Source organism: Orycteropus afer, unplaced genomic scaffold, assembly GCF_000298275.1.
Source record: "Orycteropus afer afer isolate SDZICR_OR568_19922 unplaced genomic scaffold, OryAfe1.0 scaffold00068, whole genome shotgun sequence".
In the NCBI taxonomy this organism is placed as follows: Eukaryota; Metazoa; Chordata; class Mammalia; order Tubulidentata; family Orycteropodidae; genus Orycteropus; species Orycteropus afer.
The window spans coordinates 1386819-1406018 of record NW_006921655.1 but is presented as its reverse complement, the minus strand read 5'-3'; the positions used below and the strand labels follow the sequence as shown (position 1 = coordinate 1406018).

Below are 19200 nucleotides of genomic sequence, written 5' to 3'. Positions count from 1 at the left end.
AACAAAAGACAGGCATATGAGCTGAACATTTACATTAGGTAAATAAACTCTTTGGAGAGATCAATCATTGGAGAATAGAAGGACTGTATGCACAGGGAGGCAGTTAGGGGGGCAGGAGTGCATGAGAGGGAAGGACACAGGGAGGTGGTGGCTATGGGAAGAGTTGTTGCATTGTGGGAGATTGTAGTCAATGTCATGAGACAGTGTATGTGAACTGCTGTGTGGAAGATGAATTTGCTCTGTAACCTTTCGCCCAAATGACAATAAAATTAAAAAAAGAGAGAAAGAAATGTTGTGCATAAAAGTATTTCCATTGATGAGTAGGTCTGGGAAATGCTATATTCAATATCCCCCTTTTGGAGAAATGTAATAGCTAGCATATTAAAGTCTAAAGTAAAGAATCATTTAAAAAAAAAAAAAAAGCCATAATTCTGTCTGTTTCCCATATTTATTTGATCATAGAGCTTTTTTCCTTAAGTAATATATATTAAGATCCTGTGCTTAAAAGCTAGCAAGCTGCCATCTAGATGCAACAATGGGTCTCTCCTCATCAAGAAGAAGAAAATCAAAATTAATGGAAACAATCAGTCCTAGTGACTGGTATACCATCCGATCTGCAACCTATACAACTATGAGACCAGAAGAACTAAATGGTGCCCGGCTACCACTGTCATCCACTTGGAAGGGATGTAGGAGATCCTGCATAGCGAGGGAGAACAATGCGGAACAAAACTCAAAATCATTTGGAGGAAAAAAAAAAAGAAGGTGGGGACCAGGTTTGCTGGTCCAATAGAGCCTGGTGGAACCACTGAGACTATGGCCCCTAGCTGCCCTTCGGGTCTGGAATTGAACCCACACCTGTGGTTTCCAGCCAAACAAAGTACAGGCATGTGAGTTAAACATTTACCTCAAGTAGACACACGCCCTGGAGAGAACAATCATGGGAGAAGGAAGGGCTGCTTATGCACAGGGAGACAGCTCAGGGCGCAGAAGAGTATGGAGGGATGGACACTGGGAAGAGGTAACTATGGGGAGGAAGTAGGAGGGGAGCTGTTGCATTGTAAATTTTGGTCAATGACATGAGACAAAGTGTATGTGAACTGCTGTATGAAAAGTGAATTTACTCTCTAAATCTTCACCCAAATCAAAATAAAATTAAAAAAATAAGATCCTGTGGAATCAGTATTCCATGGAACACACATGGAAATACTAGAATAAACAAAAGTACAAAAAAAAAAAAAACAACGAATTTATATTCATTTATTATATATCCTTTAAAAAATGTTTAAATCCAGGATTGAAGCTTTGACCTTCATCTTAAGATTTGCCTACTCATGATTTAGACATAACAGTTTTGTCAGCAATCTGAACCATTTTGTTTTGTTCTGGGTTTTCTCTTCAGAGGTTTAATTTGACAATTTTTTTTTGTTCTTAGAATGAGAGGAAGAAACTTCAGGAGAGAATACACGCGATAGACAGCATACTTAAGAAGATTGATAACTGTCTTACTAAGGTGGAAATAGGTAAAGTATTTTGAATACTTTTCTGAAAGAAAATTTAATTTTATGTAAATTTTTCCCTACAGTAGAGATTGATGGTATCTTTATGCTGAAGTCTTGTGTTAGCGGCTTGAGATATTCAATTAAAGCAAATTAAAGCTCATTAGCTGTGGTGATCCTTAACACAATCAACAAGAATTGCCCAAGATAGTAAGTAAGTCCCTTTGGAAAGTTATTCTAAACCTAAACCATTATCTTGTGTTTTTAATAGATAAATTTATGCTATCTGAAAATGGGCTATCATTCTGATTTGACCTCTTATAATCCTGAATTTTTAGAATTGCTCTCCTGAAATTGGTTTTTCAAAGGTCACAAAATTCTACATAATCATCAAATTTAATCCTTAGCCATCTTGACCTCTTTCTAGAAATTTGACTTGGATAGTTATTCTTTTCTTCCTGAAACTCATCTCCCTTCACTTTTATGATACTGTACCTCCCTGACCCTATTCTTTTCTCCTTTCTTTTATCTCTGTTAGCCTCTCTTTCAGCTCTTTTCTTTTTCTTCATTTTCTCCCCTAATGCTTTTTATCTATCTTAACAATTATGTTTTTGTGAATGTTCCCCAAATTCAGTCACGATTATTAAGCTTCGGTTGAACACTTACTGCATGCTCTACAGTGTTTGTGCTTAGCATTGGAAAAAATATAGACATATATAAAGCACAAATATTGCATTTAGGCAGCTTAGAGTTATTTTGGATGAGGGTATCTTTAGTCTCATTCTCTTGAGTTCGAGACTTAATATTTCTAGCTACCTGCTGAACCTCTCTGCATAAATGTCTGTAAGCACCTTAAGCTAGTGTGAATAAAACTGAAATATCTCTGTCTCCAAAATAAAATCCAAAACTTATTCTCCCTGTTATGCTTCTCATTTCTATTAATGGAATCACCATTGCTGTATTATAAAAGGCTCAAAACTCTCATTGCTTTTGACTGTCTCTTACCAAGTTCTGTCATATCTCTTCTTCAGCATCTCATATTCTTTCTCATTCCCATTCCTATTAAGGCTTTCATTAATTCTGAAATGTGCTGTTTCAAGTATTCTAACTAATCTTTCTATATCCTTACCTTCATTCTGCCTCCTTCCAGTCTAACCTGCACATTGTTGCCAGATCATAAAGGTCAGTTTTCCTTGTTACTCCATTAATTACAAAGTAAAGTCCAAACTCCTGAGCATAGCATTTCTTTACAATCATATTCAGATCTTCCTTTCTTATGTGACTACCCACTACTCCCTTACCCACCCTATATTCCTACCAAATCTAGTCATTCCTATGCATTCCTCCCACTTTGTCTTTGCTGATGTAATCTTCTGTGTTCCACCAATAGGAAGTAGTCTCCCTTTTGAGCTCCTGTAACTATTTTATTAGTACTCTGTATAGTATTTAAAGAGCCCTGATGGTGCAATGGTTAATCAAAAAGTTAACACCAACCACTCCATGGAAGAAAGATGTGAGAGTCTGGTACTATAAAGATTTACAGCCTTGGAGACCCTATAGGGCAGTTCTACCTGTCCTACAGGGTCACTATGAAGCAGACTCACTATGAGGGCAACATACTATGAGGGTTTGGTTTAGATTTGATTATAGTAACTATCACATCTACTGTATTATAATTATTTTTTTTATAGTTTTATCTTCCTAACTAAATTGTAAGCTCTCTAGGGGCAAAGATGAGGTCTAATTTTTCTCCCTATCCTTCAAAGCTCTTAGCCAGTGCTTTGCACTGATAAGTATACATTTTCTTCATTGAATTGATTGATTATATAAATTCCATCATCTTAGACTGCCCCATGCCTTTGTTCTTCACTTTCTATTTCAGGGAGAAAAATAGAAGCCATCAGATTGGAACTTCTTATTTTTTTCCTGGCTCTTCATTATTTGTTGAGCAAGTTTACTGAGTACCTACTGTGTGCCATGTACAGTGCTTGGTGCTAAGAATACACAAAAACAAAATTTCCTAATGGAGCATCCAGTCTAGAAGAGAATATAGGCATTAAACAAAAACTTTTATGTTAAGTGCTATGGAACAGAAGTTACATTGTAATTCAAGTCTGTAAAAAAATTTGCCTAGGCAGGAGGTGAGGGAGGTTTCACTCTGAGGAATGCCTTTTAAACTAAAATCTAAAGGATGAGTAAGAGTTACCAAAGTGAAAAGGAAAGGTAGAGCAGACTATTAGATACAAATAACACAGGCAGAAGCCCTTCTACAAAAGGGAATATACCAAGTACAAGGGTCTGAAATAAGGCCATTGTGGCTGAAAGAGAGTGAGCAAAAGGAATCTCTGAGATGAAACTGGAGATGTGACTAGGGGACAGGCCAGGGAAGGCCTCTTTAGGAGTTTTTATTTTTTCTAATAGTGAACCCAAGGGGTTCTGGTGGTGCAGTGGTTAAGGCATTTGGCTACTAACCAGAAGGTCGGTGGTTTGAACCTCCTGCTCTGCTGGAGATGTGGCAGTCTGCTTCCGTAAAGAATTACAGCCTTGGAAACCCTATAGGGCAGTTCTACTCTGTTCTATAGGGTCACTATGAGTTGAAATCAACTGATGGCAGTGGGTTTGATTTTTTTTTTTTTTTTAACTGAATACTCATTTGAAGGGTGTTAAAGCACTGAATGCATTGTAGAGATTGGATTTGAGTAGATCTAGAGTAAATATGAGGAGTTAGGTAGTTATTGGACTAGTTTTGTTAAGAAAGGAGGTTATATTAAAGGGTACTGATAGTTAAGGAAAAAATGTTTATTCAAAAGATAGTTTTGAGTTAAAATCTAAACTTGCTGATGGTTTGGATGTTTAGAGAGAGGATATTTTTAAGGATGATTCCTATGTTTGAAAAAATTTAAATATGTGGGTACATGTATTTGTGTATCTGCTTCTACTTAGCCCATGGAGGTTGCCTAATTACATGCAAATTATGTTAGTGGAGATATCATATGATGGTTCAAAGTCCATTTTCTAGCACACAAAAAGACAAGTCTGTGTATATTATAATTACAGATAAGTACTTTATTGGCAAGGAAAGTTGGGTATTTGTGAAATACTTGCAACAGTTAGTCTTGGGATTATCTATTCTTTTTATGTCTTGTTTAATAAATTATTTTTGGCTGAGTTATTCTAGTGTGTGTTGTCTACTTTAGAAACTAAATATTTAGAAGATGAAAAGAAAGAAAATCCTATGAGAGAATGGGATTCTGAAATGAAAGCTGCAGAGAAAGGTAACAATTAGTTAATAATGTAAAATAAATGAAAAAAAAATCTGTTCTGTATGTGTGTATTTTATGTGATATTAAATCAGAATTTTCAATGAAACTGATGATTTTTGTGACAACATTCTAATATGTTCGTTCATACTGATGGATTTGTAATTTTCTTTTCAAAGACCTAGAACAGTTGAAAACTGAAGAAGAAGAGCTTCAAAGGTCAGTTTTCTGAGTGTTAGAAAATATAATGCTAAACTCCACTAGACTGATCAGATTGAGGCTGTGAGTCTTGACTAAAACAGTCTTGGGGCTTCTGCTGTACTTTGAACTGGACCTTGGGGCTCATCTTAGTCAACAATATTTTCTAAGCATTTATTGTTTATAGGAAGTCAATTCAAGAAAATACCAGTATTTCTCAAGCTTGAATATCAGGATCCTTTTAAATAAATCTAGCATTAAATGGTTTTAAATACAAATAACGACAAAACCTATACAGTTCCAATTGATAACATTAGTTTGACAGTTGATAATGTTTGACTGGAATTAAATTGATGCTAGCAAAAAGACTGCCAAAACATAACTTCTATTTTGCTCTAGCAAACTAAACAATAACACCAAATACAGACACAGAAGCATGTCTCAGTTTTAAGGAGAGCATCCATATGATTTACAAAGCACCTGCTGCCGCTGATGATTCTGATGCACAGTGAAAACTATAGGACAGAGTGGAACTGCCCCATAGGGTTTCCAAGGCTATAAATCTCTACAGAAGCAGACTGCTACACCTTTCTCCCAAGGAATGGCTGGTGGGTTCAAACCACCTACTTTTTGGTTAGCCGTTGAGCGCTTTAAATGCTGTGCCACCAGGGCTCCTATATATGTTTTACAATATGGTTATATTAATATTTTTATTACCAAAAAGAAAATGTAAATTTTAAAAACGATCTTAAGAACTCCCAAAGATAACCTTAATGGATTCCATTTTGAGAGATACTGATCTAGGTTTCCTAAGTAGACCCATACTTCTAGATTATTACAAAAACACACAACAACAAGAACAAAAAAAATCTGAAAATACCAAAATGGATGCCATTCACTTGCATTATTCCTTCACTACTAAGCTATCTAGCATGTGACTTCTTCTCCTTTTTTTTTTTTTAAATTGTGATTTGGGTGAAAATTTACAGAGCAAATTCACTTTCCATGCAGCAGTTCACATACACTTTGTCTCATGACGTTGACCACAATTTACCACAGTGCAACAGCTCCCCTCCCACTTCCTCCCAATAGTTACCTCTTCCCTGTGTCCATCCCTCCATGCACTCCTGCCCCCTGAGCTGTCTCCCTGTACATAAGCAGCCCTTCTTTCTCCCATGATTGTTCTCTCCAAGGAGTGTATTTTCCTCAGGTACAGGATCAACTCATATATGGCTGTCTTTTGTTTGGCTGAAAACCACAGGTGTGGGTTTAATTCCAGATCTGAAGGGCAGCTAGGGGCCATAGTCTCAGTGGTTCCACCAGGCTCTATCGGACCAGCAAACCTGGTCCCCACCCCCTTTTTTTTTCTTCCAAATGATTTTGAGTTTTGTTGCACATTGTTCTCCCTCTCTGTCCAGGATCTCCTACATAGATTCCCTTCCAAGTGTTGACAGTGGTAGCTGGGCACCATGTAGTTCTTCTGATCTCATAGTCATATAGGCTGCAGATCGGATGATGTACCATTCGCTAGGATTGACTGTTTCCATGAATTTTTGGTTTTCTTCATTCTTCTTTGCTTTGGATGAGAGACCCATCGCTGCATCTAGATGGCAGCTTGCAAGCTTTTAAGATCCCAGTCAGTACTTGCCAAAGTAGGAGGTGGAAAAATGTTTTGTGTAGTATGTTATAGCATGTGACTTCTTAAAATAGATCTTTTATGTTAAGAGAGTCTGAATTCTATAATAAAAGATTTACCTTTCTTTGAATATCTGATTTCATTTACAGAAATCTCTTAGAACTAGCAGTACAGAAAAAGCAGACCCTTGCTCAAATAGACATTGTACAAAAACAGACAAACAGAACTGAAGAGCTGTTGGATCAGTTGAGGTAAGGAATAGCAGTATCATTAATATTAATATTACACACAAGTAAAATTTTGCTGAAAGTAATTAAAAAAATAGTTGTAGCAGTATATTGACAAGGAACTGCCAGAAAGTCAAGCCAGATTCAGAAGGGGATATGAAACAAAGGCTATGATATCGTTGCTGATGTCAGATGGATCTTAGCTAAAGCAGAGAGTACCAGAAAGATCTTTACCTGTGTTTTATTGACTATGCAGAGGCATTTGACTATGTGGATCATAACAAATTTTGGATAACATTGCAAAGAATAGGAATTCCAGAACACTTAATTGTGCTCATGGAGAACCTGTACATAAACCAAGGGGCAATGCTTTGAACAGAACAAGGGGATACTCTGTGGTTTAAAATCAGTAAAGGTATATATATATCCTTTCACCATGCTTATTCAATGTGTACGCTGAGCAAATAATCCAAGAAGCTGTACAATATGAAGGTTGTGGCATCAGAATGGGAAGAAGACTCATTCACAACCTGTGATATGCAGATAACACAACCATGCTTGCTGACAGCGATAAGGATTTAAAGTATTTATTGATGAAGATCAAAGACTACAGCCTTCAGTATGGATTATATCTCAACATAAAGAAAACAAAACTCTTCACAATTGTATCGATAAGCAACAGCATGATAAATGGAGAAAATATTACTTGGATATACAATCAATACCCATAGAAGTAGCAGTCAAGAAATCAAATGATGTATTGCATTGGGAAAATCTGCTTCAAAAGACCTCTTTAAAGTGTTGAAAAGCAAAGATGTTACTTTGAGGACTAAGGTGCCCCGACCCAAGTTTTGGTATTTTCAGTTGCTTCCTATGCCTACGAAAGCTAAATAACGAAGGCTGAGGAAGAATTGATGCATTTGAATTACAGTGTTGGCAAAGAATATTGACTATACTATGGACTGTCAGAAGAACAAACAAATCTATCTTGGCAGAAGTACAGCCACAATATGCTTTAGAAGTGAGGATGGCAAGACTTCATCTAAGTATTTTGGACATGTAATCAGGAAGGATTAGTCCTTGGAGCAGGATATCATGCTTGGTAAAGTCAGCAGAAAAGAGGAAGATGGATTGGCACAGTGGCTGCAACAATAGGCTCAACAGAGCAACGACTGTGAGATGGTGCATACTGGTCATTGCTTTATTCTGTTGTACATGAAGTCGATATGAATTAGAACTGACTTGACAGCAAACAGCAACGACACAGTACCACCTCAAAAGAATCAATCTTCTCAACACTAAACAGAAAATAACAGTGGAAGAGCTATGAAGTTATAATTTAAAAATGTTTAACACTTTTCATTGCTTAGTCTTAGCTTCTCTCAGATTCATACCTCAAGATTGAATCTGTTCTTACTTCTTCCAATAGCATAAGATTATATATTCACAATATTTGAATTACAATATAGATTATCTACTAATGTCACGGAAAAACATGTCCAGCTACTACTGGTACTGTTTGAGTAAGATCAGAAATTGAGTAAGATCAGAAATTATCATTCTTCTTTTATCTCAAGAAAATGCCTTATTTCTCTCTCTCCAGCTTGTCTGAATGGGATGTCATTGAATGGAGTGATGATCAAGCTGTATTCACCTTTCTTTATGACACAATAGAGCTCACCATAACCTTTGGAGAAGCAGAGGGTAAGTAACAAAAGATAATTCCTCTGCAGAAAAATATGGCTAAACTCAGTAAAGATTCAAATCTTTATTTTAATACAATAATTACTAACATAATGAAAGCACTGCTGAAAATATTTGAAGTTTTTTTTTTTAAATGCAACTAGTGAAAGTTGCCCATTGTTGAATTACATAAGATGATAAAAATTTTGCCTATTGAAGTAATGGATAAATATACTATTTATGTCTATTTCCCCTGAATTCCTTTCTTTCCTTTTTTTTTTTTTTTTTGGTAATGGAGGGTTTACTCTAATGGCTGGTAACTCTTCACTGTTTACTCATACTTAAGAGTGAGATGCTAAAAAGTTAATTGGAAGTTCTGTGTATAAGGTGGGTTTATCAAAATAATTGTCAGGCATCAATGCATAGTAATTAGAGTCCCAGCTATTTCATTGGTGTCGTATAACTGTCAGTATCTCTATGTATTTTTTTTCTTGGACTACAGTTGACCCTTGAACATTGTGGGGTTTAGGGGTGCTGGCCCCTACACAGTGGAAAATCTGTATATAACTTTTGAATCCCCAAAAACTTAACTACTAATAGCTTACTATTGACCAGAAGCTTTACGAGTAACGTAAACAGTTGATTAACACCTTTATTGCCATACAGTTGCAATATTTTCACACAAAGATAACTCACACACATAAACAACAGGTAAATTTATTAACTATACACCATGGTGACTATTTACTATTCATTAAATGGAAGTTGATCATCATGAAGGTTCATCCTTGTCATCTTCACATTGAATAGGCTGAGGAGGAGGAAGAAGAAGGGCTGGTTGAGCTGTCTCAAGGATGGTAGAGGAGGAAGAAGTGGAGAAGGTAGAAGGGGAAGCAGTAGAGGCGGGCACCCATGTAACTTTACAAAAATACATCGTAATTTCAGTCAGCCAGTTTTGCTTTTTCTTTTCTCTAAATATGTTTCTGGGAACTCTGGTAGTCTAGTGCCTAAGGCATTTGACGCTAACCAGAAGCCTGGCAGTTCACACCCACTCCTCAGAAGCAAGGTTGAGCGATCTACTTCCGTAGTGATACCACTTCAGAAACCCAAGGAGGGGTCACTGTGAGTCAGATCTGACTCAGTGACAATGAGTTTGGTTTTTTGGTTTAAATGTGTTTCTATACCATACCAATCCTTCTATTACTGTTTGCTTTAGTTTTCAGTGCCTCTGTCTCATAGAAGGGTCCATGTTGTAGAAGTCAAAAGCAGTCTTCAATAGCTGGAACCCTTCTGCCAGATTATCTAATAATATCAGTTTGTTTTCTGGCACTGCTTCTTCTATGTCTTCTTCCTTATCATCTGGCACTGGTTCAGAAGCACTCATTTCCATTAAGTCATCTTCTGTTAATTCCTCTAGTATGTTTCTGTTAGCTCTTGAATTCCTCCAAGATCTATATCTTGAAACCCTTCATCCCCCACCTTTTTTGGCATATCCACAGTCTCTTTCATGATTTCCTTAGTTGGCTATGTCATAAGTCCTGTGAAATCATGCACAACAACTGGACATAATTTTCTCTAGCAGGATTTTAATGCTTCAAGCTTGATAACTTTCACAGATTTCTCTATAACAAAGATGGCATCTTCAGTGGTGTAATCCTTCCAGGTTTTCATGATGTTCTCTCTTTTGAAGTTCTCTTCCATATCATTGACAATCCTTTCCATAGAATACCATGTGTGATGAGCCTTAAAAGTCCTTATGACCCCTTGATCTAGAGGCTGAATTACAGATGTTGTGTTTGGGAGCAAGTAGACCACATCAACACCTTCAATGTTGAACTCATGGGGTTCTGAGTGGCCAGAGGCATTGCATTGTCGAATATCAAAAGAACTTTAAAAGCCAGTCTCTTACTGGCAAAGTACTTCCTGACTTCAGGGACAAAGCATTGATGGAACCCATCAGAAAAAGGGTTCTCATTGTCCAGACCTTTTTGTACAACCAAAAGACTGGCAGCTGGTATTTATCTTTTCCCTTCAAGGCTCAGTGGTTAGTAGCTTTATAGATAAGGTAGTCCTGATCATAAACCTGACTACATTTGCATAAAACAGTAGAGTTAACCTTTCCCTTCCTGCCTTAAGTCCTGGTGCTCACTTCTCTTCCTTACAAATATATGTCCATTGTGGCATTTTTTTTTCCACCAGAATAGGGTACTTTCTTCTACATTAAAACTATGTTCAGATAAATATCCTTTCTTCTCAGCGCTATCTCTTGGTCAGCAGAAGCTGCTTGTCCTATTGATATTTTTTAAGCCAAACCTCTTTCTAAAGTTATCAAACAATCCTTTGCTGACATTAAATTCTCCAGCTTGAGATCTTTCACCTTTCTTTTGCCTTAAGTTGTTATGTAATGACTTCACTTTTGCTTGACTCATATTAGACCCTATAGGTATGCCTTACTTAATTGGATTTTTTTACCCACATATATGCTGTAGTTTCAATACAAAATGAAAACAAATATTTCCCAAAAGTGCAAGGTTTTTGCACTGCTGGAGTAGCTACACCAACAGCTTCATGATTTTCCTGTTCTTTTTTCGCAGTGGTCCTTATCCTGAATTCATTTCTCGTGAAAAGATGGGCAACAGTAGCTACAGACCTCAGTCTACAGTACATATCAAGCAATTCAACTTTTTCTTATAATATCATGATTTTGTGTTTGGGAGCACTTCCAGCATCACCAGTGGGACCTTGTGTGGTTCCCATGGTTCTATTTTAGGTTTACAGTATTACAATAAACACAATGAAAAATATGTGAGAACTGTGAGAGATCACTTATTACTGCAATACACAATTTACTGGAGAGACAAACTGCTCATGCGGAGATGAGTGTCACAGGGCATTTTAAGCGGATACTCAACTATACTTGAGTTCAACACAATAGCAACAGGAGGTGGCTATGAAATTACTACAGTAGTACAGTATATACTAAATTTTAATATTGCATCTTTATGTTTGTTTACATTTCTCTTGACTAAACGGTGCCATGTACAGTTTGAAGCCCTATACCCACCCCCTCTACCATTTACCTTTGTTACATGTGTTCATTGCTTCTGGTAGTTTCTTTACAGCCACTTATCACAGTCTGTAGTGTTCAGTGTGTTTATTAGTGTAGTTAATCTGGTGTCTCCCTAAGCTATAAGCTTCTTGAGGTCATAGGTTGATGTCTTGTTTTTCTCGTTACGGTATCTGCTGAAAGGTTGTGGGGGAAGGCTGATTCCCATGAGGCTGAGGTCAGACATGCCTCCATCCTCCAACTTTTTACCAATTTTGACACCAACCATCCCTTCCACGGCATTCTCTACTCCTCTGCTGGGTTCAGCAATTCGTTGCAGTGGCCACGCAGAACTCACAGACAACCTCATGATTATGGGGTTTATTAGGGAAGTAACAAGTTATAATTCAGGATCAGAAACAACTCAGGATACAGTTCTTAATCAGGACAGCCTCAGCTTCTGCCCTGCTGTGGCCAGTGTTACAGTGCTCTTTTAGCTTTGCCAATAGGTGCCTATAGGAGGCATCCCACTCCACCAGCAAGCATCCTGCCTGAAGGCACTCAGCTTTCTAATTCTGTGGGCAGGGAAGCCACCTACTCCATCTCATGCCAGTCTCTTGGTTTTCTGCCTCTCCTGCTGTCATCTCTGTCATCTCAGCACAGGAGCACTATGGGCTTTTCTTCTGTCTATATGGTAATAAAGGAGCTCTGGTAGCATAGTGGCTAAGACACTTGCCTGCTAACCAGACGGCTGGTGGTTCAAACCCACCAGCTACTCCTTGGAAGGAAGGTTGGGAATCCCACTTCCATAGTGATACTGCCTCGGAAACCCAAGGCGGGGTCACTATGAGTCGGGTTTGACTCGATGGCACATAACAACAACAACAACAACAACATATGGTAATAAGATCCCCCTTTCACCTCCAGGATGGACAATGAAATGCCAAAGCTGATCAATCCCTGAATTAGGGTTCTGTATACCTTATTTCTGTGGTCCCATCCCCACAAAAGTGCCTTGTACCTTATTTACATTGTTAGCAAATGGTTTAGTTCTCTTGGAGGGCCATAAGTACCTCATATTTGCGTAGTCCCACACAGTCATCTGGTGGGGGTCACAAAGACCATGGCTAGAAGAGCAATATTAAATAATTCACTGCACCACAGTATCCCATTTAGTATTCAACAAAGAGAAAAGAATCAGAATTCAAGAGACAGGAGATAACTCTATAGTCTTGAAGAGCAAGCAGCTATCCTGGCTACCTAAAACTCATTACTATAATGCTAAAGGTATAAGTCATCTTTACTGTATTTGTACAAGGGGTGGAGAGCTCATAACTACCTGTATTTTCCTTATATGTGTCAGGGAGCTGAGCTGGGGAAAGCTGAGTTGTCAGATGACAGAATACTCAATTAAGACAGGAATCCAAAATGAATGTAACAGTCAAGATTTTAATCTCTTACTGTGATAGCATAAGCAAAAGAAACCCTGAGAAAGCACCAATTCCCTCTTCTTCCCTATTTCCCCAGGCATAGTATTCAGTGAGGGTCAGAGGTGGATCAGTGCAGAGACTGTGGAGACTATCTCACTGTCAAGTAAGCCTCAAGCAAAAAGGCTTCTGCAGTTTTATAGACCCATTGGGCCGGGAAGAGGTACTTAAGCTAAGAAGGCAGATATTCAAAACAGCATGGCTGGTGGGAGGTGGGGAGAGACTTCATCACTGATTAATGCTCCCTTCACAGAGAGCAATGCATGGCTATACACCAAGTCTGGTTGGGGAAGGCAGCTTTCCTCCTGAGGCCTGCCAGCAGGAAATCTATAATTGTCTATGGTTAAGCCTGAAAACTCACACATAGCCAGGAGCCATACTCTTTATTATGGTTCCTGAAAATTAATTTATCTTTGCACAGAAGTTAGGGGTCAGAGGAGGAAGCTTTACAAATATAGCTGTATACTATACCTTAAATATCCTTCAAAGGCCTGCCAATCTGTGAGTCCAGCTGTTTCAGGGTAGCTTTTACCGTGTACTTTCACTGCCATCAAGTCAGTTCCGACTCACATCAACACTCCTTGGGTTTCTGAGGCAATATCTCTACGGAAATAGATTGCCCACTCTTTCCTCGAGGAGTGGCTGGTGGGTTTGAGCCACCAGCCTTCTGGTTAGCAGTCAAATGCTTTAGGAACTATGCCACCAGAGCTCCTAATCATACCGTATACAGAGAATAATCTATTCAAAAGATTCAAGGATAAACCTTGAAAAACCCACACAAAAAAACCCCTTCTACCCAGAAGGAGGGAGCTCTGGTAGCATAGTGCCTAAGGCACTTGACTGCTGACCAGAAGGCTGGTGGTTCAAATCCACCAGCCACTCCTCGGAAGCAAGATGGGGCAATCTACTTCTGTAGTGATACTGCCTCGGAAACCCAAGGAGGGGTCGCTATGAGTCGGGTCCGGCTTGACGGCACATAATAACAACAACACCCAGAAGGAGTAGGACTCTAAGGTACCGAGTTTTATGTGGCTTAAAATCAAATAATACAAATAAATATTTATCCTTGTTCTGGTTCTTCCTAGTTGGTCTTCCTTTCTTGAACAAGGATTATAGGAAGATTGCTGACCTGAATTTTCAATCTGTTTTAGATGGTAAGTTAAAAACATTTAAGCCTCTAAAATTTGTTGTCAATTACAAGTGTAAATTCTCCTTAAGAATTCTTCACATGCTAAGTTAAATGGAAACAATAATAATAATAATCTGTCTTTGTTGTTGTTATGTGCCGTTGAGTCAAACCCAACTCATAGTGACCCCTCCTTGGGTTTCCAAGGCAGTATCACTACAGAAGTAGGATTGCCCAATTTGTCTTTAGAAATATATATTAGACATAAAACTGCTTAGCTAATAATGCAAACATGTAGAGTTTAAAAATGATAGGTTTTAAAAGAAAATAATTTTTTTAATTATTACTAGGTGTTCAGCAATGATTATAATAGTTATTTCCATAATTTTAAAATTACCATTATGAATATTTACTCTGTATCAGTCATGGATATATTTATATCAATACTGTGAGGTAGGTATTATTCCCCATTTTACAAATTAGGAAACTATAGCTCAGAAAATGAAATGTTATGCTTATGATCACTCAGCTAGTAAGAAAAGCCAGATGTTAAATGCAAGTTTGTGCTACATTTAAAGCCCATGCTGTTAAACCAAATTTTATTCTGTATATGATAAAGCCTTGAGCTTTTGCAGGCATGTCTTATGCTCACTATATGTGTTGGAAGTAAAAAACACCATATATATGTGTTTGAATATAAAAGAAGAGAATATAGTCAGCCCTGCCCATATCCATGGGTTTTGCATCTAAGGATTCAAACAACCATGAATCAAAAATATTCAGGAAAAACTAGATAGAGAGGGAGAACAATATGGAACAAAAAGCAAAATCATTTGGAGGGAAAAAAGGGGGGGGGGCCACCAGGTTTGCTGGTCTGATCGAGCCTGGTGGAACCACTGAAACTATGACCCCTAGCTGCCCTTCAGATCTGGAATTGAACCCACACCTGTGGCTTCCAGCCAAGCAAAAGACAGGTATATGAGCTGAACATTCACCTGAGGTAGTTACAGTCCTTGGAGAGGACAATCATGGGAGAAAGAAGGGCTGCTTATGCACAGGGAGACAGCTCAGGGAGCAGGAGTGCATGGAGGGATGGACACAGGGAAGAGGTAAGTGGGAAGGGAGCTGTTGCCTTGTGGTAAATTGTGGTCAATGTCATGACAGAAAGTATATGTGAACTACTGTATGGAAAGTGAATTTTCTCTGTAAATTTTCACCCAAATCACACACAAAAAAAAAATTCAGGAAAAGAAAAAGCACTTAAGTGGTCGAAGCAATCTCTCAAAGGCTAAGAGGGAGCAAAAAGTGCTATTTATATAGCATTACATTGTATTACGTATTAATAAGTAATCTAGAGATTATTTTAACGTACACAGGAGGTTGTGGATAGATTATATGCAAGTGCTATGCTATTTTATATAAGAGACTTGAGCATCTGTAGATTTTGGTATCTGCAGGGGTCCTGGAATCAATTCCCTATTGATACCAAAGGACAACTCTATTTATATTACTGGTAATTTGAGAATATTTCTAGCTTACATAGTAGTATTTCTAGGTTATATAAAACATGAATAATAAATAATACTCTCCTTTTAATTTTTCCTTCTCCAGAGGATAAAGCTCCTCCTTCCTCCCTTTTAGTTCATAAGCTTATTTTCCAGTACATTAAGGAACAGGATTCTTGGAAGAAGAAATGTACAACACAGCATCAGGTGCCTAAGGTAAAGTCTGATTGAAGTATTTAAAGGAAAAATTATATTCTCTATCCCAAAGCGGCAGTCAGGACATTAGACGACGTGTAGCATTGGGAAAGTCAACTGCGAAGGAACTGTTTCAAGTGCTGAGGAGCAAGGATATCTCATTGAGGACTAAGGTGCGCCTGACACAAGCCATGATATTTCCAATCGCCTGGTATGCATGTGAGAGCTGGACAAGAATAAGGAAGACCGAAGAAGAGTTGATGCTTTTGAGTTGTGGTGCTGGCGGAGAATGCTGAAAGTACCATGGACTGCTAAAAGAACTAACAGATCTGTCCTGGAGGAAGTGCAGGCAGAATGCTCCTTGGAAGCAAGAATGGCCAGACTTCGTCTCACCTATTTTGGTCATGTTGTAAGAAGGGACCACTCCCTGGAGAAGGATGTCATGCTTGGTAGGGTGGAGGGTCGACGAAAGAGGTTGAGGCCTTCAGCGAGATGGATTGATGCGGTGGCTGCGATGATGGGCTCAAGTATAGCAGGGATTGTGGGGCTGGCGCGGGATCGGGCAGTGTTTCGTTCTGCTGTGCATGGGGTCGCTATGAGTCGGAAATGACTCAACGGCACTTAACAACAACACAACATCCCAAAAAGCAGAACTGAAATTTTATATATGCAACAGTGGATCCTGAAATGATAAATATATCAAATTATTTAAATTTCTTTAGGTTCTTTATAAAAGAATCACAAAACACTGAAGTGTTTTCATGATTTCATCTCTCTTTTTTTCCCCAGATGCTTCAAGAAATCTCATTGGTAGTGAGCCATTGCAGACTCCTTGGAGAGGAAATTGAATTCTTGAAGAGATGGGGACCAAATTATAACCTCATGAATATAGATGTAAATAATACTGAGTACGTAGTCAAAAACTTATTAAAATATTTATTTTACTCATGTGTTTCATGCCACTGTAAAAGGGAGAAGTGTATTTGTGTTTCAGTCTGTTTTTGTTTTGTATTTTTAATTGTTGATCTTGTCTTTTATAGATTGAGGCTTTTATTCTCCAGCTCTGCAGCATTTGCTAAGTTTGAGATAATGTTGTCTCTCTCAGCTCAGTATCCATCTGTCCCATTACCTTTCTCCATTCAAAATCACCTTGGAAACATTGGGTAAGTAAAGAGCCATCATGATAATGGCTCCCAACTACCTTTTCTCCTTTTTATTTCATTTGGAAGACTCCTTAAAGTGGTTAGCAAGTAGATGGACCATAGTAAGAGCTAAGTGTTTATATGTCACTTCTGATTTATTTTGAGTAATTTGTTCCTTTAAAGCCATTGACCTCCATTGCTATCTCCAGTGGATGCTCCATTTTTGAAATACTCTTACCTAAAACAGACCTAAGAAAGAAAAAGTCCTATATAAGTTTATCATAGATAATAACTAAACATTTATGGCCCTAAAAACAGAATAATAACTTAAAAAGCTGTGCAGTTATAATACTTTTCTCAATCTGTGGAACCAGACCCAAAAGTGTCTCATATCTACTAGGCTATGATGTATTTTATGTCTTTTTTAGTCGCACAGCTGACCGCTTAGAAGATAGCAGAGCCTAGAATGTGCCTACCTCAAATCCACCAGGAAACACCAACAGTTTAGATTTTTGGAGCCAGAGAAAGCAGCTAGGTTAAGATCTTTACAATTACATACAAAGCTAGTTCCTAAGCCTTGTTTTTGGAATCCCATTTTAAACTGGACAATATGTTTATTTCCAGAAATGCCCATTTGTTTGTATTTCCTAGGAAACTGAAAGACTATACCCAAGAACATGAATTGCATCAAATTAGAGACAACTTTAAGTTACCAAAAAAATTAATTTACCTTTTATTCTTACCAGCCAAGATGAAATTGCTGCCATTTTATTTAATGTGCCACTAGAAGACAACTACCTGAAGAATGTAGTCAAGCATATTTCCCAAGATCTGCTTCAAGATTGCCGTTTCCACCAGTAGACCCGTGGACTACAGCTGTAACAACCAAGCAGGATGCAGTTAATAATGATGTCAGGGTCTCTATTGCCATTGAAACTTTGGCCTTTAGTTCTTGGAAAGAAGTCTGGTAAAATTCATTCTAGTGATGATGTTGTTAATTTGTACAGTGAGTTTCCAAATCTCTACAGTCAGGAATGAGAGGCCTCAAATAGCCTGCTATCAGTCAACTTGCTTATTTTTCTACCACAGTTTTTAATAGTAGGATACAGAGAGAAAATTTCTTCTAACTAAAGTGGTGCTCTCTGCTAAAGAACAACTAAGAGCAACTTTTACATATAAGATGGGTTGTAACCACTGGCCAAAAATTAGCTATTTTCCCATATAAAGAACTATGTCTTTTTGGTAGCATGCCTTCTGCTTGACATATATTTCTGGATTACAGACATATCTATGTACAAACTATTCATCCTTTTCCTCCATTCCAGAAATGCTATTAAGAGAAAGCAATGGCACTCAAGTATTAGACTGATTGCCATCTTTTCTTAAAGGCCTTGCCATATTTTATTATATAGTGTATATTAGTGTTTTTGTAATTATTAAGTATATTTTTTCTATGGAAAGTTCATTCGTTTTGGCCTAGTATATATATATATATATATGTAAATAAATTAATGTTGTTTTCAGTGTTTGTGATATAGTAATTACACTTCAAACCACACCACATTCAAAACCCCAATTTTGTCAAGTTCTGGTAGTATAATATTAATATTAATATTAGTATCAATTCCTGAAACCACACCCTCTTCATACACAAAAATGAACATAACCATTGATTATTGAATGACCCATATTATCTGTGAAGTATACAAATCTAAAAACACTTTCACCCAACCTTTAGTCAAATCCTAATCATGAAATTTTTTTGTTTCTTTTCTATTTAATTCTAAAGTAAAATATATATATTTTTTAAACTAATTTGTCTTAAGAATTTGTTTTATACTTTAGAAATAGGTTAATTTCCTATGGGTTACATGGATGTTATCATCCCTCTTGACAGATTTCACTTCTGATATAAAAGTCAAAGAATCACATGATCTTTTAGGTTTCATGTTCCCTCTTTCCATAAACTCCTTGGAGAACCTTTTTTTTTAAAAAAACAATTGGTCATTTTTTGTTTGGTTGGTTTGTTTTTTAAACTTAATATAATTAATTATTTTTGCAGTGTTCCCTTCCTTCCTCTCCCCTCCCACCCCTTGGAGAACTTTTCTTTTTTTTTTATTAGGATTTGGGTGAAGATTTACAGAGTAAATTCACTTTTCATACAGCAGTTCACATATACTTTGTCTCATGTCATTG

At 37.5% G+C, this 19200-nt stretch overlaps 1 protein-coding gene across 1 annotated transcript in view; it reads left to right on the top strand.

Moving 5' to 3' along the window:
- KNL1 (kinetochore scaffold 1) overlaps positions 1-17865 on the top strand; it is a 47817-nt gene extending 29952 nt beyond the window's left edge. Inside the window, exons 14-23 of the mRNA XM_042780892.1 lie at positions 1436-1523; positions 4697-4774; positions 4939-4978; positions 6743-6844; positions 8424-8524; positions 14122-14190; positions 15774-15883; positions 16652-16770; positions 16903-17025; positions 17751-17865. Coding sequence (XP_042636826.1) covers positions 1436-1523; positions 4697-4774; positions 4939-4978; positions 6743-6844; positions 8424-8524; positions 14122-14190; positions 15774-15883; positions 16652-16770; positions 16903-17025; positions 17751-17865 — 945 coding nt within the window. The remainder of the gene's footprint in view (positions 1-1435; positions 1524-4696; positions 4775-4938; positions 4979-6742; positions 6845-8423; positions 8525-14121; positions 14191-15773; positions 15884-16651; positions 16771-16902; positions 17026-17750) is intronic.
- The last annotated feature ends 1335 nt before the right edge of the window (positions 17866-19200 follow it).